At 38.6% G+C, this 20,473-nt stretch overlaps 2 protein-coding genes across 5 annotated transcripts in view; one reads left to right on the top strand and one right to left on the bottom strand.

Moving 5' to 3' along the window:
• The window catches only part of LOC132130875 (bifunctional heparan sulfate N-deacetylase/N-sulfotransferase 1-like), a 124,528-nt gene that overhangs the window by 59,705 nt on the left and 44,350 nt on the right, over positions 1–20,473 (bottom strand). The gene's annotated exons all lie outside the window — the stretch shown is intronic.
• Positions 4,100–5,707, top strand: LOC132130610 (E3 SUMO-protein ligase ZBED1-like). The gene is made up of 2 exons (XM_059542367.1): positions 4,100–4,729; positions 4,893–5,707. Exons 1-2 carry the CDS (start codon positions 4,112–4,114, stop codon positions 5,295–5,297), a joined length of 1,023 nt encoding a protein of 340 aa, XP_059398350.1. The 5' UTR covers positions 4,100–4,111; the 3' UTR covers positions 5,298–5,707.

Below are 20,473 nucleotides of genomic sequence, written 5' to 3'. Positions count from 1 at the left end.
AACAATAATTTTAATACATTTTTTTTTTCCTTAAACCGCATAAACACATTTCATTCCACCAAATACACAAAATAATATTCTTTTTAGCAACATCATATGACCCTTTATAAAAATAATAACAGGGCGCTTGACTATGAATGTGCAAGTAATAATTTTAGTTGGTTACAGATGTGTGAGTGCATGCTCTATGCTATTCCCAAGCATCTGCTCTGCTTCGCTCCATACAGCACACAATGCAGAGCCGCAGCAGGAGCCAGATTTCTCTGATCACGGCAAGAGAATGAGAGAAGCGCTTTCAGTGTGAGTGCTTTGGGTGTAGAGCCTGGTTTGCAGACCCTTTATCAGTTAGTATACACTGTGATGGTTTTTAATGACCAGAGCTTAGGCAGAGGCAGAAAGATTCCCCTGACTACTTCACTAACGCTAGCAATTGTTTTTTTTTGCTTCTTTGTTTTTTTTTTAATATTGACTGAAGAAAATTAGATTTGATCTGAATATTTAATGTCACTCACTGTCAAAAAATGTATTTTATTAAATTTAATTTGTTTAATTTTACTTTTCTTTTTGTTTTTATTTTGAAAAGTCTGTTGTCTTTCCTCACATTATGGAGGCTTTCTTTAAAAATTTTTTTTCTTCTTATTATATATATTAAAACTTTTTTTGTTTAGTAATATGCAATGCTAAGAACTTCATTTGCACAACTTTAAAGGTGATTTTCTCAATATTTAGATTTTTTTTTTTTGCAACCTCAGATTCCAGATTTTAAGATAGTTGTATCTCGGCCAAATATTGTCCTATCCTAACAAACCATACATCAATAGAAAGCTTATTTATTCAAAAAAAAAAAAAAAAAAAGTGTCACGTATAAGATAGTTTGTCATTGTAGCCTACTGTTTTGTTTGTGTTTGCTTTTCAATTAAGAATAATAATGAACCCATCTTTCAAGAATTTGTTTAATTCTTAAAAAGTGAAAGGATTCTAGGTGTAATTATCTTTTCTTGTAAACCGTGACACCCAGATTGCGAATTCAAAAGGGAAAGTGAAAGAGATCGAAGCCTGGCTTATAACACAGCAAAACAGGAATTCTCGTTCACAAAATTCTACAAATAATACTGATGAAAAAGAGTGTGTTGAATGTTAAAAAAACTATGATAAAAGAAAAAAACTATTAATCAGAATGCACTAATTTATACCATGTTGTAGCACAAAAATAAAATAAAATAATGTTCTCGTGCGACCAACTGAGCAGTTGGAGGGAATGAGCCTAGAGCCCTGAATAAACAGATCTAAAAGTATAACATATTTTCTTTTCTATTCTAATAATAATAAAAAAAAAAACCTTGGCTAGGTGTACTGCGCTAGACTAACTGAGACTTGTCATGGCACTAGTATAATGTTGTTGTTCTCTCGTTGGTCTGATTGCTTTTATTGTTCTCATTTGTAAGTCGCTTTGGATAAAAGTGTCTGATAAATGATTAAATGTAAAAATTTAAATGTTATCTCCAAGCATGTTATATACAGACATACAGCTATGTGTGGCTAGAAGAAAGAAAACAAATCCTCAAAAAACATCTTCTGCCATATCTTCAAAAAGATTAAATTCTCAGCTTCGACTTCTGTCCTTAGGCCAGTGCCATATCCTATTCTGTCCATCAAAATCAGTGGAGACACAATACCACAATGTTATAAGGAAGAATATAACAGGCTTTCTAATCTCCCACAGGTCACACTCGACTGATCCAGGACAGCTGCACAAACCGCTTACATGTCTTTTTTTAACTCTCTGTTTAAAAAAGAACTGTGTCAAAGCAATGGGTTGTATTAGCTCTGATTAGATGGGGTTTAATATGATAGATCCTAATGGAATGCCATCAGAGCAGGCGTGGAGTTCTGCACTGGAGTCCAGTGTCACAGTAAACACAATGAGACGTCTATGTAAAGCTCTTAAGAGACAAACAACAATGGAGTGCCTGTGTCAGTTCTTGTTCACTGTTCTTGTTATCCAGGCTTCATTTGTGCTTGAGGCAGGACAAAAGACACTTCAGCTTTCACTAAAGGGGTAAAAAAAAAACTGTCTCTGATAAGGCCGTAGTCCTTTATTTTTTTCTCTTCAGGTTACTGGTAGAAATAGACATTTTGGCTGACATGATTGCCAATAACTGCAATGACAGTTTATCGTTCTATTGTTCTAAACTGGAAATATAGATCACATATAATTAATAGATTGTGATATCTATCACACATACAAACGTGTCAAATAATCCTTTAGAAACCATTCCAATCATTCTAGTATGCTGGTTAAAAAGAAATGACAATTTCCTACACTACTATTACAGTTGTATGACTATTTTAGTGGAATATTGTGTCTGCATTAGTAAAAGACTGCACACACAGGAACTATAAAAGAAAAAGAAGGTCATCTGCAAATGCATTAAAAGAAAACCTCAGTTTCCAAGCCTGAACATTATTTACATTAGTAATTCAGTCAAATTATAAGAATGTAATCGCAAACAAACTTTTTTTTAATAAAGAAAAGATTGCAGTGGACCTTTAAAAAGATATTTCCTACTAGGGCTGCACAATTAATCGAATTTTAATCACGATCACGATTTTGGCTTCCCACTATCAAATTTGCGTGATCGAGCGATATTTAAAATGCGTCATTCATTCACGCTTTGCTTTAAAGGTTTTTTTTTTTTAAAGCCAGTCTAGCGAGCTGTAAAGCCGCTGTCTGATCACGTGCGTCCATGCACCAGAGTTGTTCCCTGCACCGCGCAGCAGCTCAGTCAGTTTCCAGATGTAGACAGTCACAGACAGAAGACAGAGTAGCGTGAGGAAAATACCACAACAGATAGCAGGCTATAATCTATCTTAACAAAGAAAAAATGTCTAACGTAGCAGAGGGAGCGTCGGATCGTCATCCATTGTGTGGAAACATTTTGGGTTTCAGGCAAGTGACACAAAACAAAAACAGGTCATATGCAAAGAGTGCCATAAAGTTGTTTTGGCACCACAAAACAACACAACGAACCTCTTTAACCACTTAAAAAAACACCATAAAGTTCAATACGATGAATGTATGAGGGCCAAGAAATGCGTTGCAAAGACTAATCATCCCACAACATCAACTCAGACATCCATTGAAGCGATCCTCTTTAGCGCATCACCATACCCATCCACCTCCCAAAGACACAGTGAAATAACGAATGCAGTCGCATTTTATTTGGCTAAAGACATGTGCTCAATAAACACGGTGACAAACGAAGGCTTCAAATTATTGGTCAACACTCTTGATAAACGATACGTGATCCCCTCGCATAATTATTTTTCAAAGGTGGCACTACCTGCGATGTACAGAAAACGCAGAGGGGAAATAGAGCGTGATCTATCCAATATAAAGTACTTTGCAACTACAACGGATCTGTGGTCAAGCAGGACAATGGATCCGTACATGAGTTTGACAATTCATTACATCGATGAGGATTTTGCAATGCAGAGTCGATGCTTGCAAACATCTTTTTTCCCGCAAGATCACACGGGAGAGTCAATTGCCCAGGGCTTGAGGGAGGCGATGGCCTCTTGGAGCTTGCAGGAGGATCGGCTTGTCTGCATTACAACAGACAACGGAGCTAATGTGGTGAAGGCAGCTTCTCTAAATAATTGGACTAGGCTTCAGTGCTTTGGCCACAGACTCCATCTAGCAATAGGTGAGTAAAAGTTATATTAAAAAAAATATTTAAAGAATTGTATATTAAGTAAAAAAAATATATATTAAAGAAAAATATTACAATAATTGTATATTAATTAAATATATATATATAATCAATTGAAATAATATGCTATTTGTGATTATTAATTGGAGTTGATCAGTACTTATTTTGCTAATGTTGTGTGAATATGTTACTGATAATAACAATAGTAGCTTAATATAACAACAACTGTTATTTCTGCTAGTGTTAAGAAACCAAAACCAAACAGTTTTACTCATGTTGTCTGACATAAGATTTAACTAACTTTAATCTTGAACAATATGATTCGTGTTGTTTATCAAATCTGTGGTTTAATTTTACATATATGATTTGACTTGTTCATGTTCTTTTTTGAGAATGCAATGAGAGATCCTCGGATTGATCGAGCAGTGGGTCTCTGCAAAAAGCTGGTAAGCAGTTTCTCTTACAGCTGGCGACGTAAAAAGCAGCTGACGGAGGCACAAAGAGAACTGAAGCTTCCAGAACATACACTGAAGACTGAGTGTCCCACAAGGTGGGGATCAAGGCAAGCAATGATTGCACGAGTCCTGGAGCAGCAGAGGGCGAGTTCTCAGGTCTTGTCCGATGACAGAAAAGCCAGACACCTCATCCCTACCTGGCAGGACACAGATGTCCTTGAGGCCATAAACAAATCCCTCAGCCCTCTATTGGAATTTACTGATGCGCTTTCCAGTGAGAAGTATGTCAGCGTTTCCTTTGTGAAGCCAGTCCTCCACCTTTTCAGATCCTCCATCTTGAAAGTGAACGATGATGAGACAGACCTAACCTGCACCATCAAGACAAAAATCCTGAGCTATCTGGATGAAAAATACAATGACCCTCTGACACAAGAACTGCTTGATATGGCTTCTGTGCTAGATCCACGGTTCAAGCTCAGCTACGTCAGTGAGGACAATGTTGCACCAATTCATGCCAGACTGACTTCTGAAATGGCGAGGACTGCACCTGCAGCCATGGCTGTAAGTAAATTTATATAATTGCAGAATATATGATAAATTAATGCTTTTAAGTGGATTGAAATGATATGAAATCCAGTGGCTTAATGTAATGTCTGGAAATGAGTGTTGAATATGTTTAGATTATTAGGGCTATTTATTAATCATATCTTATTTACTCTTCAAGGAGATGGGCCCAACAACTGATCCCCATGGTGAGACTGCTGAGGATGCACCCACTACAAAAAAGAAAAAAACCTTGGGGAGTTTCTTCAAGACTACTGAGGGAGCAGCGGCAGCCACACAAAGACTCAGTCCTCTCCAAGAACAACAAGCTATATCTTCTGAGCTACAGTCGTACCTACAATCAGGTAACCTAGACAGTGAGGAGGACCCGCTAGACTGGTGGAGGGAACATCAGAGACTCTTCCCACGTCTCTCAAAACTGGCAAAGAAATACTTGTGCATCCCGGCTACAAGTTCTCCCTCTGAGAGGGTGTTCAGCACAGGGGGGAATGTGGTGACCTGCCTTCGCTCATCCCTCAAGCCAGAAAATGTTGACAGGCTAGTGTTTCTTTCCAAAAACCTGTAAACTACAGTACTCTTTTCGGCATAGTACTTCTACCTTGAAATGTTCTTATTTGGTTACATTCTGTTATGGAATATTTGTTTCTTATTGATTGTATATTTTATTTTTAGTTTTATTCACATCCATTATGCAGGTACAACTTAAGTTTATATTTTGCTTCCTAAAATATATTTACACATTGTAAAATGTAAAATAGTGCCCTGTTGAAGTTTTGCTACATTTTCTTTATTGTTTTAATTTATTTTTATTTATTCTTTAAGGAGATTCACTGAATTTTGGTCAATAAGAGGACCTATTTTATTTTGATGCACATATCTGTACATTAGCAGGAATGTTGCACAATATGGATGTGAAGGCAGTAAATGTAATTAGCTTGTGTGACAATAAAAAATTGTTTTGGTTAAAATCAACAAATAGTCCTGCTAATTAATCGTGATCTCAATATTGATCAAAATAATCGTGATTATCATTTTGGCCCTTATCGTGCAGCCCTATTTCCTACCATTCTACTACTACGGATCAAGTATGTGCATTACACAGATTCATTTTGCAGACCATGAAGGATTTCTCATATAGCCGGTTCTCTGCGAGTCCAAACCAAAGGACTCAATGGTTGAGAAGACCACTCAAGGCTCAAAAGCCAGTGTAAAACCTCCCAATGAAGTGGTTTTGGTAGAATAACCCATGTACAGAAAAAGTAATAAGCTAAAGCTATAAAGATATGTGCAAGCTTAGACATAATGCATCTTCCATGATGGCTGTAGCCAACTATCCCACTTCAACTTTTCTATCACTTAAAAATAAATAAAAAATAATACAAAATAAAAAAAGGTGACCTTACCAAAACAACTTTGCCCTAATGTGAGAAACCATCCCACTGAGGACAAACATGACACCGGCTCAAAAACGAATGTGTAGCCTAAATAAAACTCCAAGCCGAATCTACTTGTTAACAAGCAGAAATGAGAGCAAATGTTATTGTGTAAGGTCCTCGCAAAAGGAGGAGAAAAAAACTGTGGCTTAATATTTTTGGCATATTCTATATAGCTTTAGGGAACGAGAAGATTTCCTCTTTCACTTTAAGACAGGGAAGGAGGGATTTAGGTTAAGACAGGCGGGAGAGAGTGAGAGAGGATGTTGCCTTAGAAGTTATAGCAAAGCCAGAAGCAATGCATCATGCTGACATGAACGAGGAACAGAGGAAGAGTGAATTTACTCTATTGGATTTCAGAGGAAACAAATACGATTGAACAACCTCAAGATTCTTCACACTGACTACCAATTAGATGAGCCATCGATTTCTGAAGGGTCAAACCTTATGTTACACCTTAATTGACGCTCACACGACTGCAGCTAGGCAAAAATGGAGAAACAACTGTATAAACACACTATTGAGATTAACTGCTGAAAAAAGGAGTATGTGTGTTTGCAAATGTAATTGTGTGTGTGTATTAGACATGTGCTGGTATTCAGTAATGCGATATATCATGGTAATGAATATGCACAATATTGTTATCGTGGGCATTTCTAAATACCGTGAATAATTATATATTACATATTATTCAGAATTTGGAAAGCATTTTAAGGATAATTTTCCCATCAACTGGTCAAAATGCACAAAACAGCTGTATGCTGCTTGAAAGACGTGTGTGCTGCTCTGATGTAAACAAGCACGCATGAGAAGCACATGGGAGAACACGTGAGAGACGTGCTGAATGAAAGCACATTCACTCTCTGGCAGCAGATGACGCTTGATAACTACAGAAAATGCAGCCGTTACCCTGAAAACCCCATAAATAAAGCAGCTGCTACTTTCTAAAATGTATTTAAATAGCCATTCAGATTTGTGGATTTGCTATGGTGTTCATCACAGCGCCAAATACTTAAATATTCAGACTAAATAGGCATTCACATCATTCACACTTTACATTAGGGCTTCATTAGTTAACAAACTGCCAATGAAAAATTCTTCTGAACATTCATTAACCTTATGTATTCCAATATTTAATAGCACGTTGTTAAAACTGAAAGTTGCAGCTGTGTAAATGAGCTAACATGAACTAAGACTTGTATTTTTTAACAAAGATTAATAACTTCTGTAGAAAATGTAGCTATTGCTCAATGTGAATGTTAATGGTTAACTAATGAGGTCTTATAAAGTGATAATGTAATGTATAAAGGTCTTATGTAAAGTGATACGGATTGGTCTTTATAGTTATTTTGCACTTTAATCTGTGTAAAACTTTAAACTTTATATATTTTTCTGTATTGCTTTATTGTATTTAAATGTTCAGTTATTTTTGTTATAAGAAAAAAGTTATTTAACCTGTTATACTGTTTTATAACCACTTTTTTAAAACAATATTTCAGTACCGTGACAATACCATGTACCTTGATAAAAGCATTAGCAAATAATCGCAACAGGAAAATTTGATACCGCCATATCCCTAGTGTGTCTATGTGTGTTTTATTGGCCTTGTTGTACTTCATCTGAGCTGCAGGAAACAAAGTTCAATCACCGTAACATTGCCATTTTGGTATGTGATCAGCAGTTTGTGAACTAGGGATGTGAAAAACAGCATATTTTTTTATAACTGACTAGTTACTACTAACTAGTTGACTGATCAGACTTAAGAAAACTCTATATAATTATCTATATATTAATAATTTTATATATTATAAAAAAACAATGAATTAATATTATTATGAAAATATTAAAATACATAATTTTATAATTTTATAATTTCATGTATATTATATATACAAACCAAATATAAGAAAAAAATTGAGGAATACAAAACGTGCTTATTAAGAGTCAGGTAAAATTTGTTGGTTCACCTGACCACACACACAAACACACATTATACATATATACATACACACACACAAACACCCACACACCAATATGTTTCACAGATGGCATTAAGTAATGCTGGAATGCAGTGTTTATCTTTCTCTAAACATAAAGCTCTTCATTTAAACCAACAATTTCTATTTTGGTCTCAACTGTCCATTAAACCTTTCTCCAACAGTCCACTTGCTTGTCCACATGATCTTTAGCAAACAGCAGACTGGTAGCAATCTGGTGTGCCTCACACGTCCTGAAGAGTGAAGCTGTGGTCTTTTTGATCGCCCCCTGGTGGCTGGTGGCAGTACAGGCTATAAACCCACCCTCTCCCTGTAAACATACAGGATTTAAGTAAAAATATAAAATTTATAAATTAGACTTTCAATAAAATTTTCTGAAGGATGGTTTTGGTCGTTTAAGCTAGTTGTTATCATGCTGATATATGTTCAATTGATCGTTTTTGTTATAAGTTTGATTTTAGCTAGTAATTTGATGCTATAAAAGTGGGACGTGTTGTTATGGTTGACTGGGTCTGCGGGAGTTTGATACCACGGCTCCACCTCACAACACTACTGTGCAGACTCTGGCTCCAATGCAATTATTTTATCATGCGTTCATGCAGTTTTTTATTATTATGAAGTCTGTTGCTCACTGGCTCTGAATACACATACAGACAAATCATGGGTCACAGGAGGGAATGCTCCCGATCAAATTATTTAGGCTAAGCATCAACATTCACAAACCACTGTCCACTGTTATTTTTAACAAAAAAAGAATGAATCGAGCTCGTAATCATGACTCTATAAGTTGGAAATAGGATGTTTCCGATAGCACATTAAGACTCGCTCAACACAGTGGAGTTAATCGTTTTGTTAACTTTGTTGTTTATTATTTTGAGTCGTATGGGATGTAGTAACACAGGTCCTGCTCACAATATATTGCTTTACAGATCTATTGATTTTGCCACTCAGACATTTTCAAGCTAGCATGCAGCACGTACTAGAAGATCTGCACTAGGGTTGCACGATGTGTCGTTTAAGCATCGATATCGCGATGTACGAATCCACGATAGTCACATCGCAGGATGTGCGATGTAGGCTGTCGTAGTTGATCCGTTATTCATTAACTGTAAGGGCCAGCTACTCCCCGGCCCTTAACAAATGTGATTCGCGGATTAATTGCACAGCTTAACCATCATAGTTTTTAAGTCCTGTCAGTTAAACAGGGCAGAGAGAGAGCGCACGCGCGAGAGTGAGAGGGAGCGCGCAAGAGAGCGCGCGAGACAGAGAGCGAGAGAGAGAGAGCACGAGAGAGAGAGCGTGCGAGAGAGAGAGAGAGAGTGCGAGCTAGCGAGCGGGGTGAGTGTGCTCACCCCATTTTTGTTAGTAAGAAAAAATTTTGATTAGATTTCATATTGCAATATATATCGCAGAAAAATAAGATATCGCAGTGTCATTTTTTCCCAATATCGTGCAGCCCTAATCTGCACTCCGACGCGGTTAGCGCTCACATTCACTGATCTATATAAAACTGAACTGTGGTTTGGCCCACTTCTTTCAATCAAGCCAGGGACTGCTAAACGGAGTGATCACACTAATCAAATGAACTAGGCTTTGGGGGTCAAATGCACTCCAGCATGGGTTAAGACTGTCTAGTGTGAGCACACCCTAATTATTCTCCGACATCCCGTACACACGAGTCTCTACCTGCCCATCAAGTGTTGTCCCGCGCCGCACTTTGTTGCGATGGGTCCCACGATCTTGCAGGTCTCTAATAGGAAAGTGCCTGTTATAATGTTATGATTGAGGCTCTGGACTCTGAGCATAACTTGTTTTTCTATAACAAACTATAAAATATTTTCTATAAAAACATTAATGTCCTGGCAGTGACAAATAGCTTGTTTTATATTTAATTACATTCATGTTATAAGTTGAGTTATAAATATAAATAATGATTTAATATAAATGAGTAATGAGTAAATATTTTAACTACTATTTAGGAGGAACACTGCTGTAAAAAGCACCTTTTGTTTAAAGTGTTAGCAAACCAAATGTTATTACACTTTTGTTCAAATAGCAGTAGGCCTACTTTTTTAAATGAAAAAAAAAGTGCACAATGCACTTTTTTTGAATGCATTATTAGTTTTGAGCATAACAATGCAATTAATCGCAGACAATAAAGTCATTGCGATTAATTTTTTTTAATGTTGCCCAGCACTAATATAATATATATATGCACACATACACACACACGTATGTATGCTTACATGCATGTATGTATGTACAGTACAGACCAAAAGTTTGGAAACATTACTATTTTTAATGTTTTTGAAAGAAGTTTCTTCTGCTCATCAAGCCTGCATTTATTTTATCAAAAATACAGAAAAAACAGTAATATTGTGAAATATTACAACTTAAAATAATAGTTTTCTATTTGAATATACTTTAAAAAAATAATTTATTCCTGTGATGCAAAGCTGAATTTTCAGCATCATTACTCCAGCCTTCAGTGTCACATGTAACATCCAGTCTATCACATGATCATTTAGAAATCATTCTAATATTCTGATTTATTATGAGTCAGGGCTCCAAACAAAAAAATAGAGTAAGGAGCCATTGGCTCCTATAAGAAAAAAACTTAGGTGCCAAATGATTTTTTTAGGTGCCACAGAATAAAAATGTTTTATGCGTTTTATTTAAATTATTTATTTAACTTTTTAATCATACTGAAGTGTTTATGTCTCATCTTTTCTCGACTTTATCAGCATTTTAATCCATCTTGTAGATGACCTGGGAATGAAGGTTCACTTAAAGTGGGAGCTAAATGTCTTTTCCAACTTGAAACATACAGTCATGCGTTGTTTATTACACAAAATCTGTACCAATATCATGGACCATAACCATCACTTGGCCCCTGAGTAGTTTGGGGTCCTCCTCGATGCATCCTGTAAATGTTCTCATACTCTCTTAAAAATAAAGGTGCTGCATGATACCATAGAAGAACCTTTTTTTCCTGTCTAAATGGTTTCATAAAGAACCTTTAACATTTGAAGACAATAACAGATTATGAAAAGATCAGAAAGAGATTGTTCTTTAAAGAGCCTTTGACTGAATGGTTCTTTGTGGAACCAAAATTGTTTTGTGAAGAACCTTTTAAGCTCCTTTATTTTTAAGAGGGCATGTCTTTCACAGTTTCAGTCTGTTTTTCTAAATTAGTAAAATTAAATTTTATAGGAGGAGTTGAATCATGTAGACAACAGGTTAAGTAAAAATATTAAAATTCAATAGCTCATAAATATAGCAAAATGCTCCTCTTTATAGTTATTTTTCTAGCTGACTGATGAGCTTATGGACACAGAAAGGTTACTGAAATTAATTTTACGTTGCAATGTTTACAAGCTTTACACGTTTTCCGCATTCTGAAAGTGTTGTACTGTAGAATCTCTTATAAAATAGCCTACCTTTTGATGTTAATTCATGTTCATTATGTACTCTAGTAGTAAAGAGCAAGGTATGATAGGTTCACATGCTGCTTGAACTGAGGCACTACTCGCGATCGCGCCTGCCGCATGTCGCATCTTTTGCGCGCTCAAGTTCGTTATTTCAAATGTGGACGAGCGGTATGCGTGCGTGCGTGCTCATAATGAAAGCGGCGCGCCTAGCGTTTTCCACGCGTTTTTAGGCGCGATATGTCAACAGCCCCTTAAAGAGCACCAAAACTCTATTTATTGTTTGAATTTTGTTATGAATTTTGAATAATTTTAAAGCTGATACTTTGTAAATTAAAAAGTAACAAAGCACAAAGCTTTTTGTGGTTACTGGACGGCAAGTGCACTTCAAATAATGAAGTCCATGCATTAACAGAACACAGCATGGACTAAGATCTTGTTAAGAAGAAGCCTTATGATTATAAACGAGAACTGTTAACGATATTACCAATATCCACACAGATGACAGCTTTACCTGTTGTAGTTTGTTCAAGATATGAACGAAATAGACGCTGTTTTTCTGCACTTTCTCTTCAAGTCTCCATCATTTCTCTCTCTCGCGCGTTTATCAGGTGTGTGTCAGCAGTGCTGCACGGCAGATGTTTAAAACTCTTTTTCCCACTAAAACTTCGATGCGCATTCTCTCAATGCGCGAACATAACAAAAGATGTGAATGCAAAACAATCAGGAAAAAAGGCATTACATATAATTTTTTAAGATATAACATGTAAATACATAGGCCTAGTCGCCAGTGCCGACCTCAGCAAAAACTTCAGTCGTATTTTAATATTTATGGTCGCAAATGCGACCATTTTAGTCGCAGTTTGGAGCCCTGTGAGTGTTGGAAACAGTTCTGCTGTCTAATATATTTGATGAATAAAAGGTTAAAAAGAACTGCATTTACTCAAAATAAAAATAAAAATTATAATAATATATATTCTAATAATAGATTTTCTTTACTACCACTTTTTATCAATTTAACACATCCTTGCTGAATAAAAGTATTGATTTTATTTTAAAAAAAAAGAAAAAAAAAATTACTGACCCCAAATTACTGAGTAGTGTATATTGTTATTACAAAATATTTAGATTTTAAAAACATAGCTTCTTTTTTTTTTACTTTTTATTCATCAAAGTATCCTAAAAAAGTATCACATGTTCTGAAAAAATATAAAGCAGCAGAACTGTTTCCAACTTTGATAATGAATCATCATCATATTAGAATGATTTCTAAAGGATCATGTGATAATGATCCTAAAAATTCAGCTTTGCATCACAGAAATAAATGATAATTTAAAGTATAAAAAATCTATTATTTTAAATTGTAATAATATATTACAATATTAAATATTTTTCTGTATTTTTGATCAAATAAATGCAGGCTTGATGAGCAGAAGAAACTTCTTTCAAAAACATTAAAAATAGTAATGTTTCCAAACTTTTGGTCTGAACTGTATGTATGTATGTGTGTGTGTGTGTGTGTGTAAGTGTGTGTATATATATATATATATATATATATATATATATATATATATATATACACACACATACACACACACACACACACCCACACGTACATACACACACATACATACAGTGTGTATAGAAAAGAATCTAAATTATCACATTTTGTTGCTTTGCAACCTGAAATGAAGATGGACACAGTTTTTTGTTTTAACCAGCTGTATTTACTGGTCCGAGAGGCTACCAAGAGGCATACAGCAACTCCGAAACAGCTGCAGGAATTCAAGACAAAGAGTGATCATTGTCTGCACGTGACAGTATCCCAAATTCTCCACAAATGTGGCTTGTATTGGAGGGTTGCAATAAAAAAGGCACTCCTGAAGAAAGGCCACTTGCGGTCACGACTGAACTTTGCCAAAACACACCTTGAAGTTTCTGAGGCAGATGAGACTTAAATGTAATTATTTGGCCTCAACACCAAACTATACTTCTGTCAGAAATCCAATACAGCTCACCATCCAAAATAACAATTTCCTACAGTAAAGCATGGAGGTGGAGGTAATATCCTGTTATGGGTGTCCTTCTTCCAACTCAGCGATTTTTTTCTGACATGTTGGTGTTATATCTTTCACTTGCTATATCTTGTTAGAAGTTGCACTTATAGTAAATACAGCTGGATAAAACAAAACTGTGTTTGTCATTATTACAGGCTGCAAAGAAACAATATGCATGTATATGTACAGTAGGTGGCCAACCAAAATGCCTAATACCGCCGTGTGTACTGCCGTGGCAGGGCCACGGCATTAACTGCAAGTCAAGTGCAGTTCTGTGTTAAAATCATTCACAAAACTACCACCAGGTGGCGCAAAGGGACAGTTTGCAAACTGACTGGAATTATATATTGTTTAGTAAACCGAGATCAAATAATGAAATAAAACAAAAATAACTTATACTAATATAAAATTATAAAATCCTTAAAAATCATTAGAAAATTCATCTAAAATTTATTTTTAGAAAGTTAATTTCAAAATGTGAGATAGTCGTATAGGCTACAGCATAATGGATAAAAAAAAGTGCACAAAGTCTCTTACTGCATGTTATGGTTATTAACCCTCTGAAGTCGATTAACGCGTATACGCGTTAGGAGTCATTTTCTCCTGATAACCCCGAAAAGAATTTAAATTACACTTTCAGTTTTGATCGTACAGATAAGAGCAATAATCAATCGAATCTGTAAAGGGTCTACTTTTTTTGTATACAGACATAATAACAACAGAACTTTGTGCACTTATAAAATAAAGATAACAAACAAGGTGTGCTGTCTGAAGCCTTTGTCTGCGCTGATCTTCATTTACAAACACGTCATTAAAATGAATGAATAAAATAACTTGAGACATGAGAGAGATATCTATAGAAAGCCTGACATGTTACTTTTAAACTAAACAAGTGCTGCCGAAAACAGATATTCTGTGATAAAGTAATCCATATGAAAACAACGCGATGTCCGTTTTTCACATCTCCCTTCATTATCTTCTAATGTGACCACGCCCCCACGATGAACGCGCTATTCAGATTCAAATGTTTGTGCATGCTTGAATACGCCCACACAACAGAAGACACAGAACGCAGCAAGACTGTTCTTCAAGTTCTTTTTATTTTACTGTTTGCTTCGCGGTGAGAGGAATAAGACATAATTCACCCCAAAAAGATGTGATGTGGTTGAGGATTTGAGATTTGGATTTCCTCAGAAAAAAAGGATGAAGTGCTTTATTCAGCAGAGATCATAAACATGAGTAAGTCTCTTTTTATTTATTTATATACTTGTACTAGTTTTAACATAACGTGTAAACATTTTACTAGTTAGACTTTTTCTAAAGACTTTTTCCAAACTAAAATTCCTGACTAAATGTATAATCAAGTGAAATATTATGAAGTTTCAATAAAAATCTACAATACTATACCATTAAAAAGCTTGATGTTAATAATATAAATGTAACAAATAAATGTAACTGTAACAAATGTAACAAACAATGCTGTTCTTTCAATTTATCCCCCCTAAAAAAAACTGGAAAAAATATTCTCAGCTCTTTTCAACTTAATAATAATAATAATGATGATGATGATGATAATAATAACAATAAATGTTTTTTTGTAAAAAATAAGATTTTTAAAAGGATTTCTGAAGGATTGTGTGATTGGAGTAATGATGCAAAAAATTTAGTTTGAAAGTCAGCTTTGATTGTTCCTAATAAACTGTTTAACTGCACTCCCAAGTGGATATTTAATTATGTTGTGGGATAATTAAATATATTCTAAACAAACTACAAACATAAAATTATATAGATTTATTTTTTCCTCACATTCTTTCTTGTAATTTCTCCCTCTCAGTCACACACAGCTGACTGAAAGGTTCATTAAGCAGGTCATTATGCAGGCCTTTGTCTTCTCAGGTGTAAATCACAATGATATTCATGATAGTTGATGCCTACTCGCATATGACTTTTACCAACAAAAATTCCAACACATAATTCATATTAAATAAATAATACTGCAAAATGTTTAAAATCTAAAATATGTTGTAATAGTATGTAGCTTAGAGAAAATATAAGCACAGGCTCATAGGCTTGACACTTATCCTGCTTGAATTCGTTCTAAGAAACAAACATAACTTCATAAGTAGGTCTACTAAATTTTCAACTGCACACTCTGGCTGGCCACCTACTGTATATGTATCTATATTCTAAGGAACTAGTCAGTTATTTGACAACTAGTAAACTACTATGACCCATCCTTAAAAGAAACACCTTTTAAAAAGTTTTTTTTCTTTTTGTTGAAGTATGATTTTCATAATATACCGTGTTCCATAATCCCAAATAATCTATAATCAGTTTTGTTAGGATAATCTACCAGAAAAGGAACAATCTAAGCCCTCCAAGGACCAACAAACATGGCCTCTGACCTGCACGGAGAGTGTATTATTGGCAGGGTGTAATATGGTCTAGCATGGTTTCTTGACTTCGGGGAAGTCGTGGCCTAATGGTCAGAGAATCGGACTGAATGTCACGTCACTTTCACTTTCACTTTTTTCGATGGCATGATCACACAATCAAACAAGACAAATAAAATTCCACTTCTACCTGCTTTTGTTTCTTCTATCAGCACTTTAAACATGTAAACTTCAAGCAAAATACTTTATGTGTCCAAGACCAACTGACCGACATGTATTAATGGCTGATTAGCCTTGCCTTTAGATGAAAACTACAGTTCTGAAGACTCGTGACCTAAATTAAATCTGCACTAGTGGTTTGTCCAGTTACATTTAGGCACTCCAAGGAGAAACTCGTCCTAACCCTGTAACCGAACAAGTGAGTTCTGAAGTTCATTCGGCTACAGGTCTCCCTTTTCACCAGAGGTTCAGTGATCAGTTCACAGGGCAGCACCGCACACAACTCCATTGGCACCTGTCATCCTTTGCATCCCATTTCTGATGCCAAATCTTGTTTAGTAAGCCAGGTGGTGAAAGTCACAGGTATAAGCCGGGCCACATGGTAAGCTTTGTGCATGAGCGATGTGGTATAACGCTAATGATGAGTGGAAATATGTGTATCTTTGCTTCACTAGAAGCAAAGTAATGGCTATATACTGTCACATTAATGAATGCTGCATATTTGTAAAGATTGTTGCTGCTACGTTATAAGATATAACAAATCAAAAAAAGTCAATGTGAAATTCTGTTTGTAACAAGATATTTAATTATAAAAATAAATAATAATGTGACTATGCACAGAGAACTAATGCAAACTGATAAAAAAAGTACAAAGTAGACATTATACAAGTTTTTTTTTTTTTTTTTTTTTTTTTTTTTTTGATTCGAATGATTAAGATCACCAAGGGTGCTTTTAATGGCTTTGCCACTGGATTAAATCACATTTTAAAATATATTAAAATAAAGAACAATTATTTTAAATTTACAATATTACTTAACAGTCTTGGTGAGCCTAAGAGACTTCTTAGAAACAAAAACATACTGTAAATATTTCAAACTTTCAACCCTCTACATTGCGAGTAAATCACTCGCATTTGCGACAAAATTTTACTCTGGGCGACTAAATTATGTCTATTGTTTGTCACGGCTTACGCTGCTGGAAGGAACACGAAGCCGAGGGATAAACGAAACAAGGATTTATTAACTCAAACATAGGCATGGTAAGTAGCAAAATAACAGGTGGCAAGAGGCAAGTGGCAAGTAACAGGTGACAAGTGGACAAGTAGACAAGTTGACACGTAGACGAGTAGACCCGACCAAACAGAACAGAAAGGACAAGGCTTAAGTAGAAGGGATAATTGGGGAAACACAGGTGGATGGCATGACTAAATTAACAGGGACATGGAACACATGGGGAAATGAAGAGACACACCTGGAAACTAATCAAACCAGACACGGAAGACAGAAACTGGGTCACAGGGGCAAAAACACACAAAATGAGTCCAGGTGTGTGACAGTACTCCCCCCTCCCGGTAGGTGCGTCCTCGCACCGTAGAAACAACAAAGGGAGGCCAGCAGACAGGGACCACAGAGGAAGGAGCCAGGGAGGAGATGACGGAGGGAGGAGCCAGGGAGGAGATGACGGAGGGAGGAGCCAGGGAGGAGACAGGAAGGATCTGAAGCAGGAGGTACCCAGCAGGACCCAGGCCACAGCCATAACGGCCCAAGGTGGGGCCGACGGAGGAAGGAGCCATGGAGGAGGAATGGTCACCGACTCCAGGGACTCGACCCACGGCAACGGAGCAAGTGGAGGAGGAGCCCGAGGCGGAGACGGAGAGCCGAAGAGCCAGGGTGACGGGGAGGAGCCGGAGGTCCTAGGCGGAACTGATGGCTCTGGTGACTGACGCGGCGATGTGGATCCGGAAGGCCGCGGTGAGGCCAGAGTGACCGAGGACTGAGGTGTAGCCGAGGGGATGAAGGAGCCTGACGGAGCCGGAGGGATGGAGGGATGAGGCGAAGCCGGAGGAGTGGAGTCCCGAGGCATAGGATGGACGACGCCAGACCAGGGCGGAGCCGGAGGGACGAGGGAGCCAGGCAGAGCCTGCGGACTGCCGGGCCACGGCGGAGAGGAAGGAGCTAGGAGCCATGGTGGAGCCGACGGGTCAACGGGCCGAGGCGGAGTCCAGGCCTCAGAGGCTGGAGGCGGAGGTGAGGGAGACGCCGACCAAGGCGTCGCTGGAGGATGGCGGTCCCGCTGAGGTCGCACCACAATGATGGTAGGCTGAGGGCGAGCAGAGGGGCAGCCAGACGACAGCGGAGGAGGAGGCAGGAGTGGGTGGGAGGGTGGGAATTTTGGAGGAGCAGGCATTGGAGTAAGCTCTGGGGCTGGAGCCCTTCCTGGGCTTAACGGGGGATCAGGAGCCCGTCCTGGGCTTAACGGAGGATCAGGAGCCCGTCCTGGGCTTAACGGGGGTTCAGGAGCCCGTCCTGGGCTTAACGGGGGTTCAGGAGCCCGTCTTCGGCTTAACGGGGGATCAGGAGCCCGTCCTGGGCTTAAAGGAGGATCAGGAGCCCGTCCTGGGCTTAACGGAAGATCAGGAGCCCTTCCTGGGCTTAACGGAAGATCAGGAGCCCGTCCTGGGCTTAACGGAGGATCAGGAGCCCGTCCTGGGCTTAATGGAGGATCAGGAGCCCGTCCTGGGCTTAACGGGGGTTCAGGAGCCCGTCCTGGGCTTAACGGGGGTTCAGGAGCCCGTCCTGGGCTTAACGGGGGATCAGGAGCCCGTCCTGGGCTTAACGGAGGATCAGGAGCCCGTCCTGGGCTTAAAGGGGGAACAGGAGCCCGTCCTGGGCTTAACGGGGGAACAGGAGCCCGTCCTGGGCTTAACGGGGAATCAGGAGCCCTTCCTGGGCTTAACAGAGGATCAGGAGCCCGTCCTGGGCTTACAGGAGGATCAGGAGCCCGTCCTGGGCTTAACGGAAGATCAGGAGCCCGTCCTGGGCTTAACAGAGGATCAGGAGCCCGTCCTGGGCTTACAGGAGGATCAGGAGCCCGTCCTGGGCTTACAGGAGGATCAGGAGCCCGTCCCGGGCTTAACGGAAGATCAGGAGCCCTTCCTGGGCTTAACAGAGGATCTGGCATAGGTGAATTGGAAACCCCCTCATTTTGACCCATTTGGCGCTCCACATTTTGCTCCCTCGTGGTGGGCAGTGTCGCCGGCTCTCGCACCTGGTCTGACGGGTTGCCCTCTGGCTCTCCGTCATCGGTGGGCTCGGGCTTATGCCTCGTACCGTGGGGAGATTGTATGCTGGGCTCTGGGTCCAGAGTGGACCTGGCGAGATCCTCCATTGGGCCGACCGTGAGAGGTGACCCATTCCTCACCAGATTCCACTCTACGAATGCCGCGAAATCCTCCCGAGGACCATCTTCGGGCGACAACGCTCTGCACCTGGAGTTCAGGCTGGCGTGATAAAAGGTGCAGAGCGCGTGGTCCGGGTAGCTGGTGGCATTAGCTATCAAGAGAAACCGTCTGGTATGGTCCTCGAGAGACAGTCCCTCCTGCTCCAGCAGGAGGAGGAGGTATTCGGGGCGATAGAGGGGATCCATGACACACTACGGAAAGAAAAAGACTGTGAAAAAACGGAAAACAAAACGGAGGGAAAACACGCAGTTTTTTTTATTTTTTAGGTCGGGTCTTCTGTCACGGCTTACGCTGCTGGAAGGAACACGAAGCCGAGGGATAAACGAAACAAGGATTTATTAACTCAAACATAGGCATGGTAAGTAGCAAAATAACAGGTGGCAAGAGGCAAGTGGCAAGTAACAGGTGACAAGTGGACAAGTAGACAAGTTGACACGTAGACGAGTAGACCCGACCAAACAGAACAGAAAGGACAAGGCTTAAGTAGAAGGGATAATTGGGGAAACACAGGTGGATGGCATGACTAAATTAACAGGGACATGGAACACATGGGGAAATGAAGAGACACACCTGGAAACTAATCAAACCAGACACGGAAGACAGAAACTGGGTCACAGGGGCAAAAACACACAAAATGAGTCCAGGTGTGTGACATTGTTAGCCATTGGCTAATAATTTCTTAGATTTTAGTCGCCAGTATGTGTGTTCGAGGCTATTATAAGATATATTTTCAGATATATTTTCACTTGCTGAACACTGACTGAGCGCTTCAGTATTCCGCTCTCCATCAAGCGATCTGTTTTATTTCAATTCATCTCAATGGACACACAGCACACCTGTATTTGCTGAACTGTAAAACTCTTTGTAAAGGCGCACGACTCACCGTGGCTTTGCTGATAGCGCTGTTTCTCACATATGCAAAGAGAGAGAGCGAGAGTCTTACCACGCTGAATCGACGTGCTACATGTAAAC

The sequence above is a fragment of the Carassius carassius genome, chromosome 47, assembly GCF_963082965.1.
Source record: "Carassius carassius chromosome 47, fCarCar2.1, whole genome shotgun sequence".
Lineage (NCBI taxonomy): Eukaryota > Metazoa > Chordata > Actinopteri > Cypriniformes > Cyprinidae > Carassius > Carassius carassius.
Note: the sequence above shows the minus strand (reverse complement) of the source record. Positions and strands in the feature narration are given on the sequence as shown.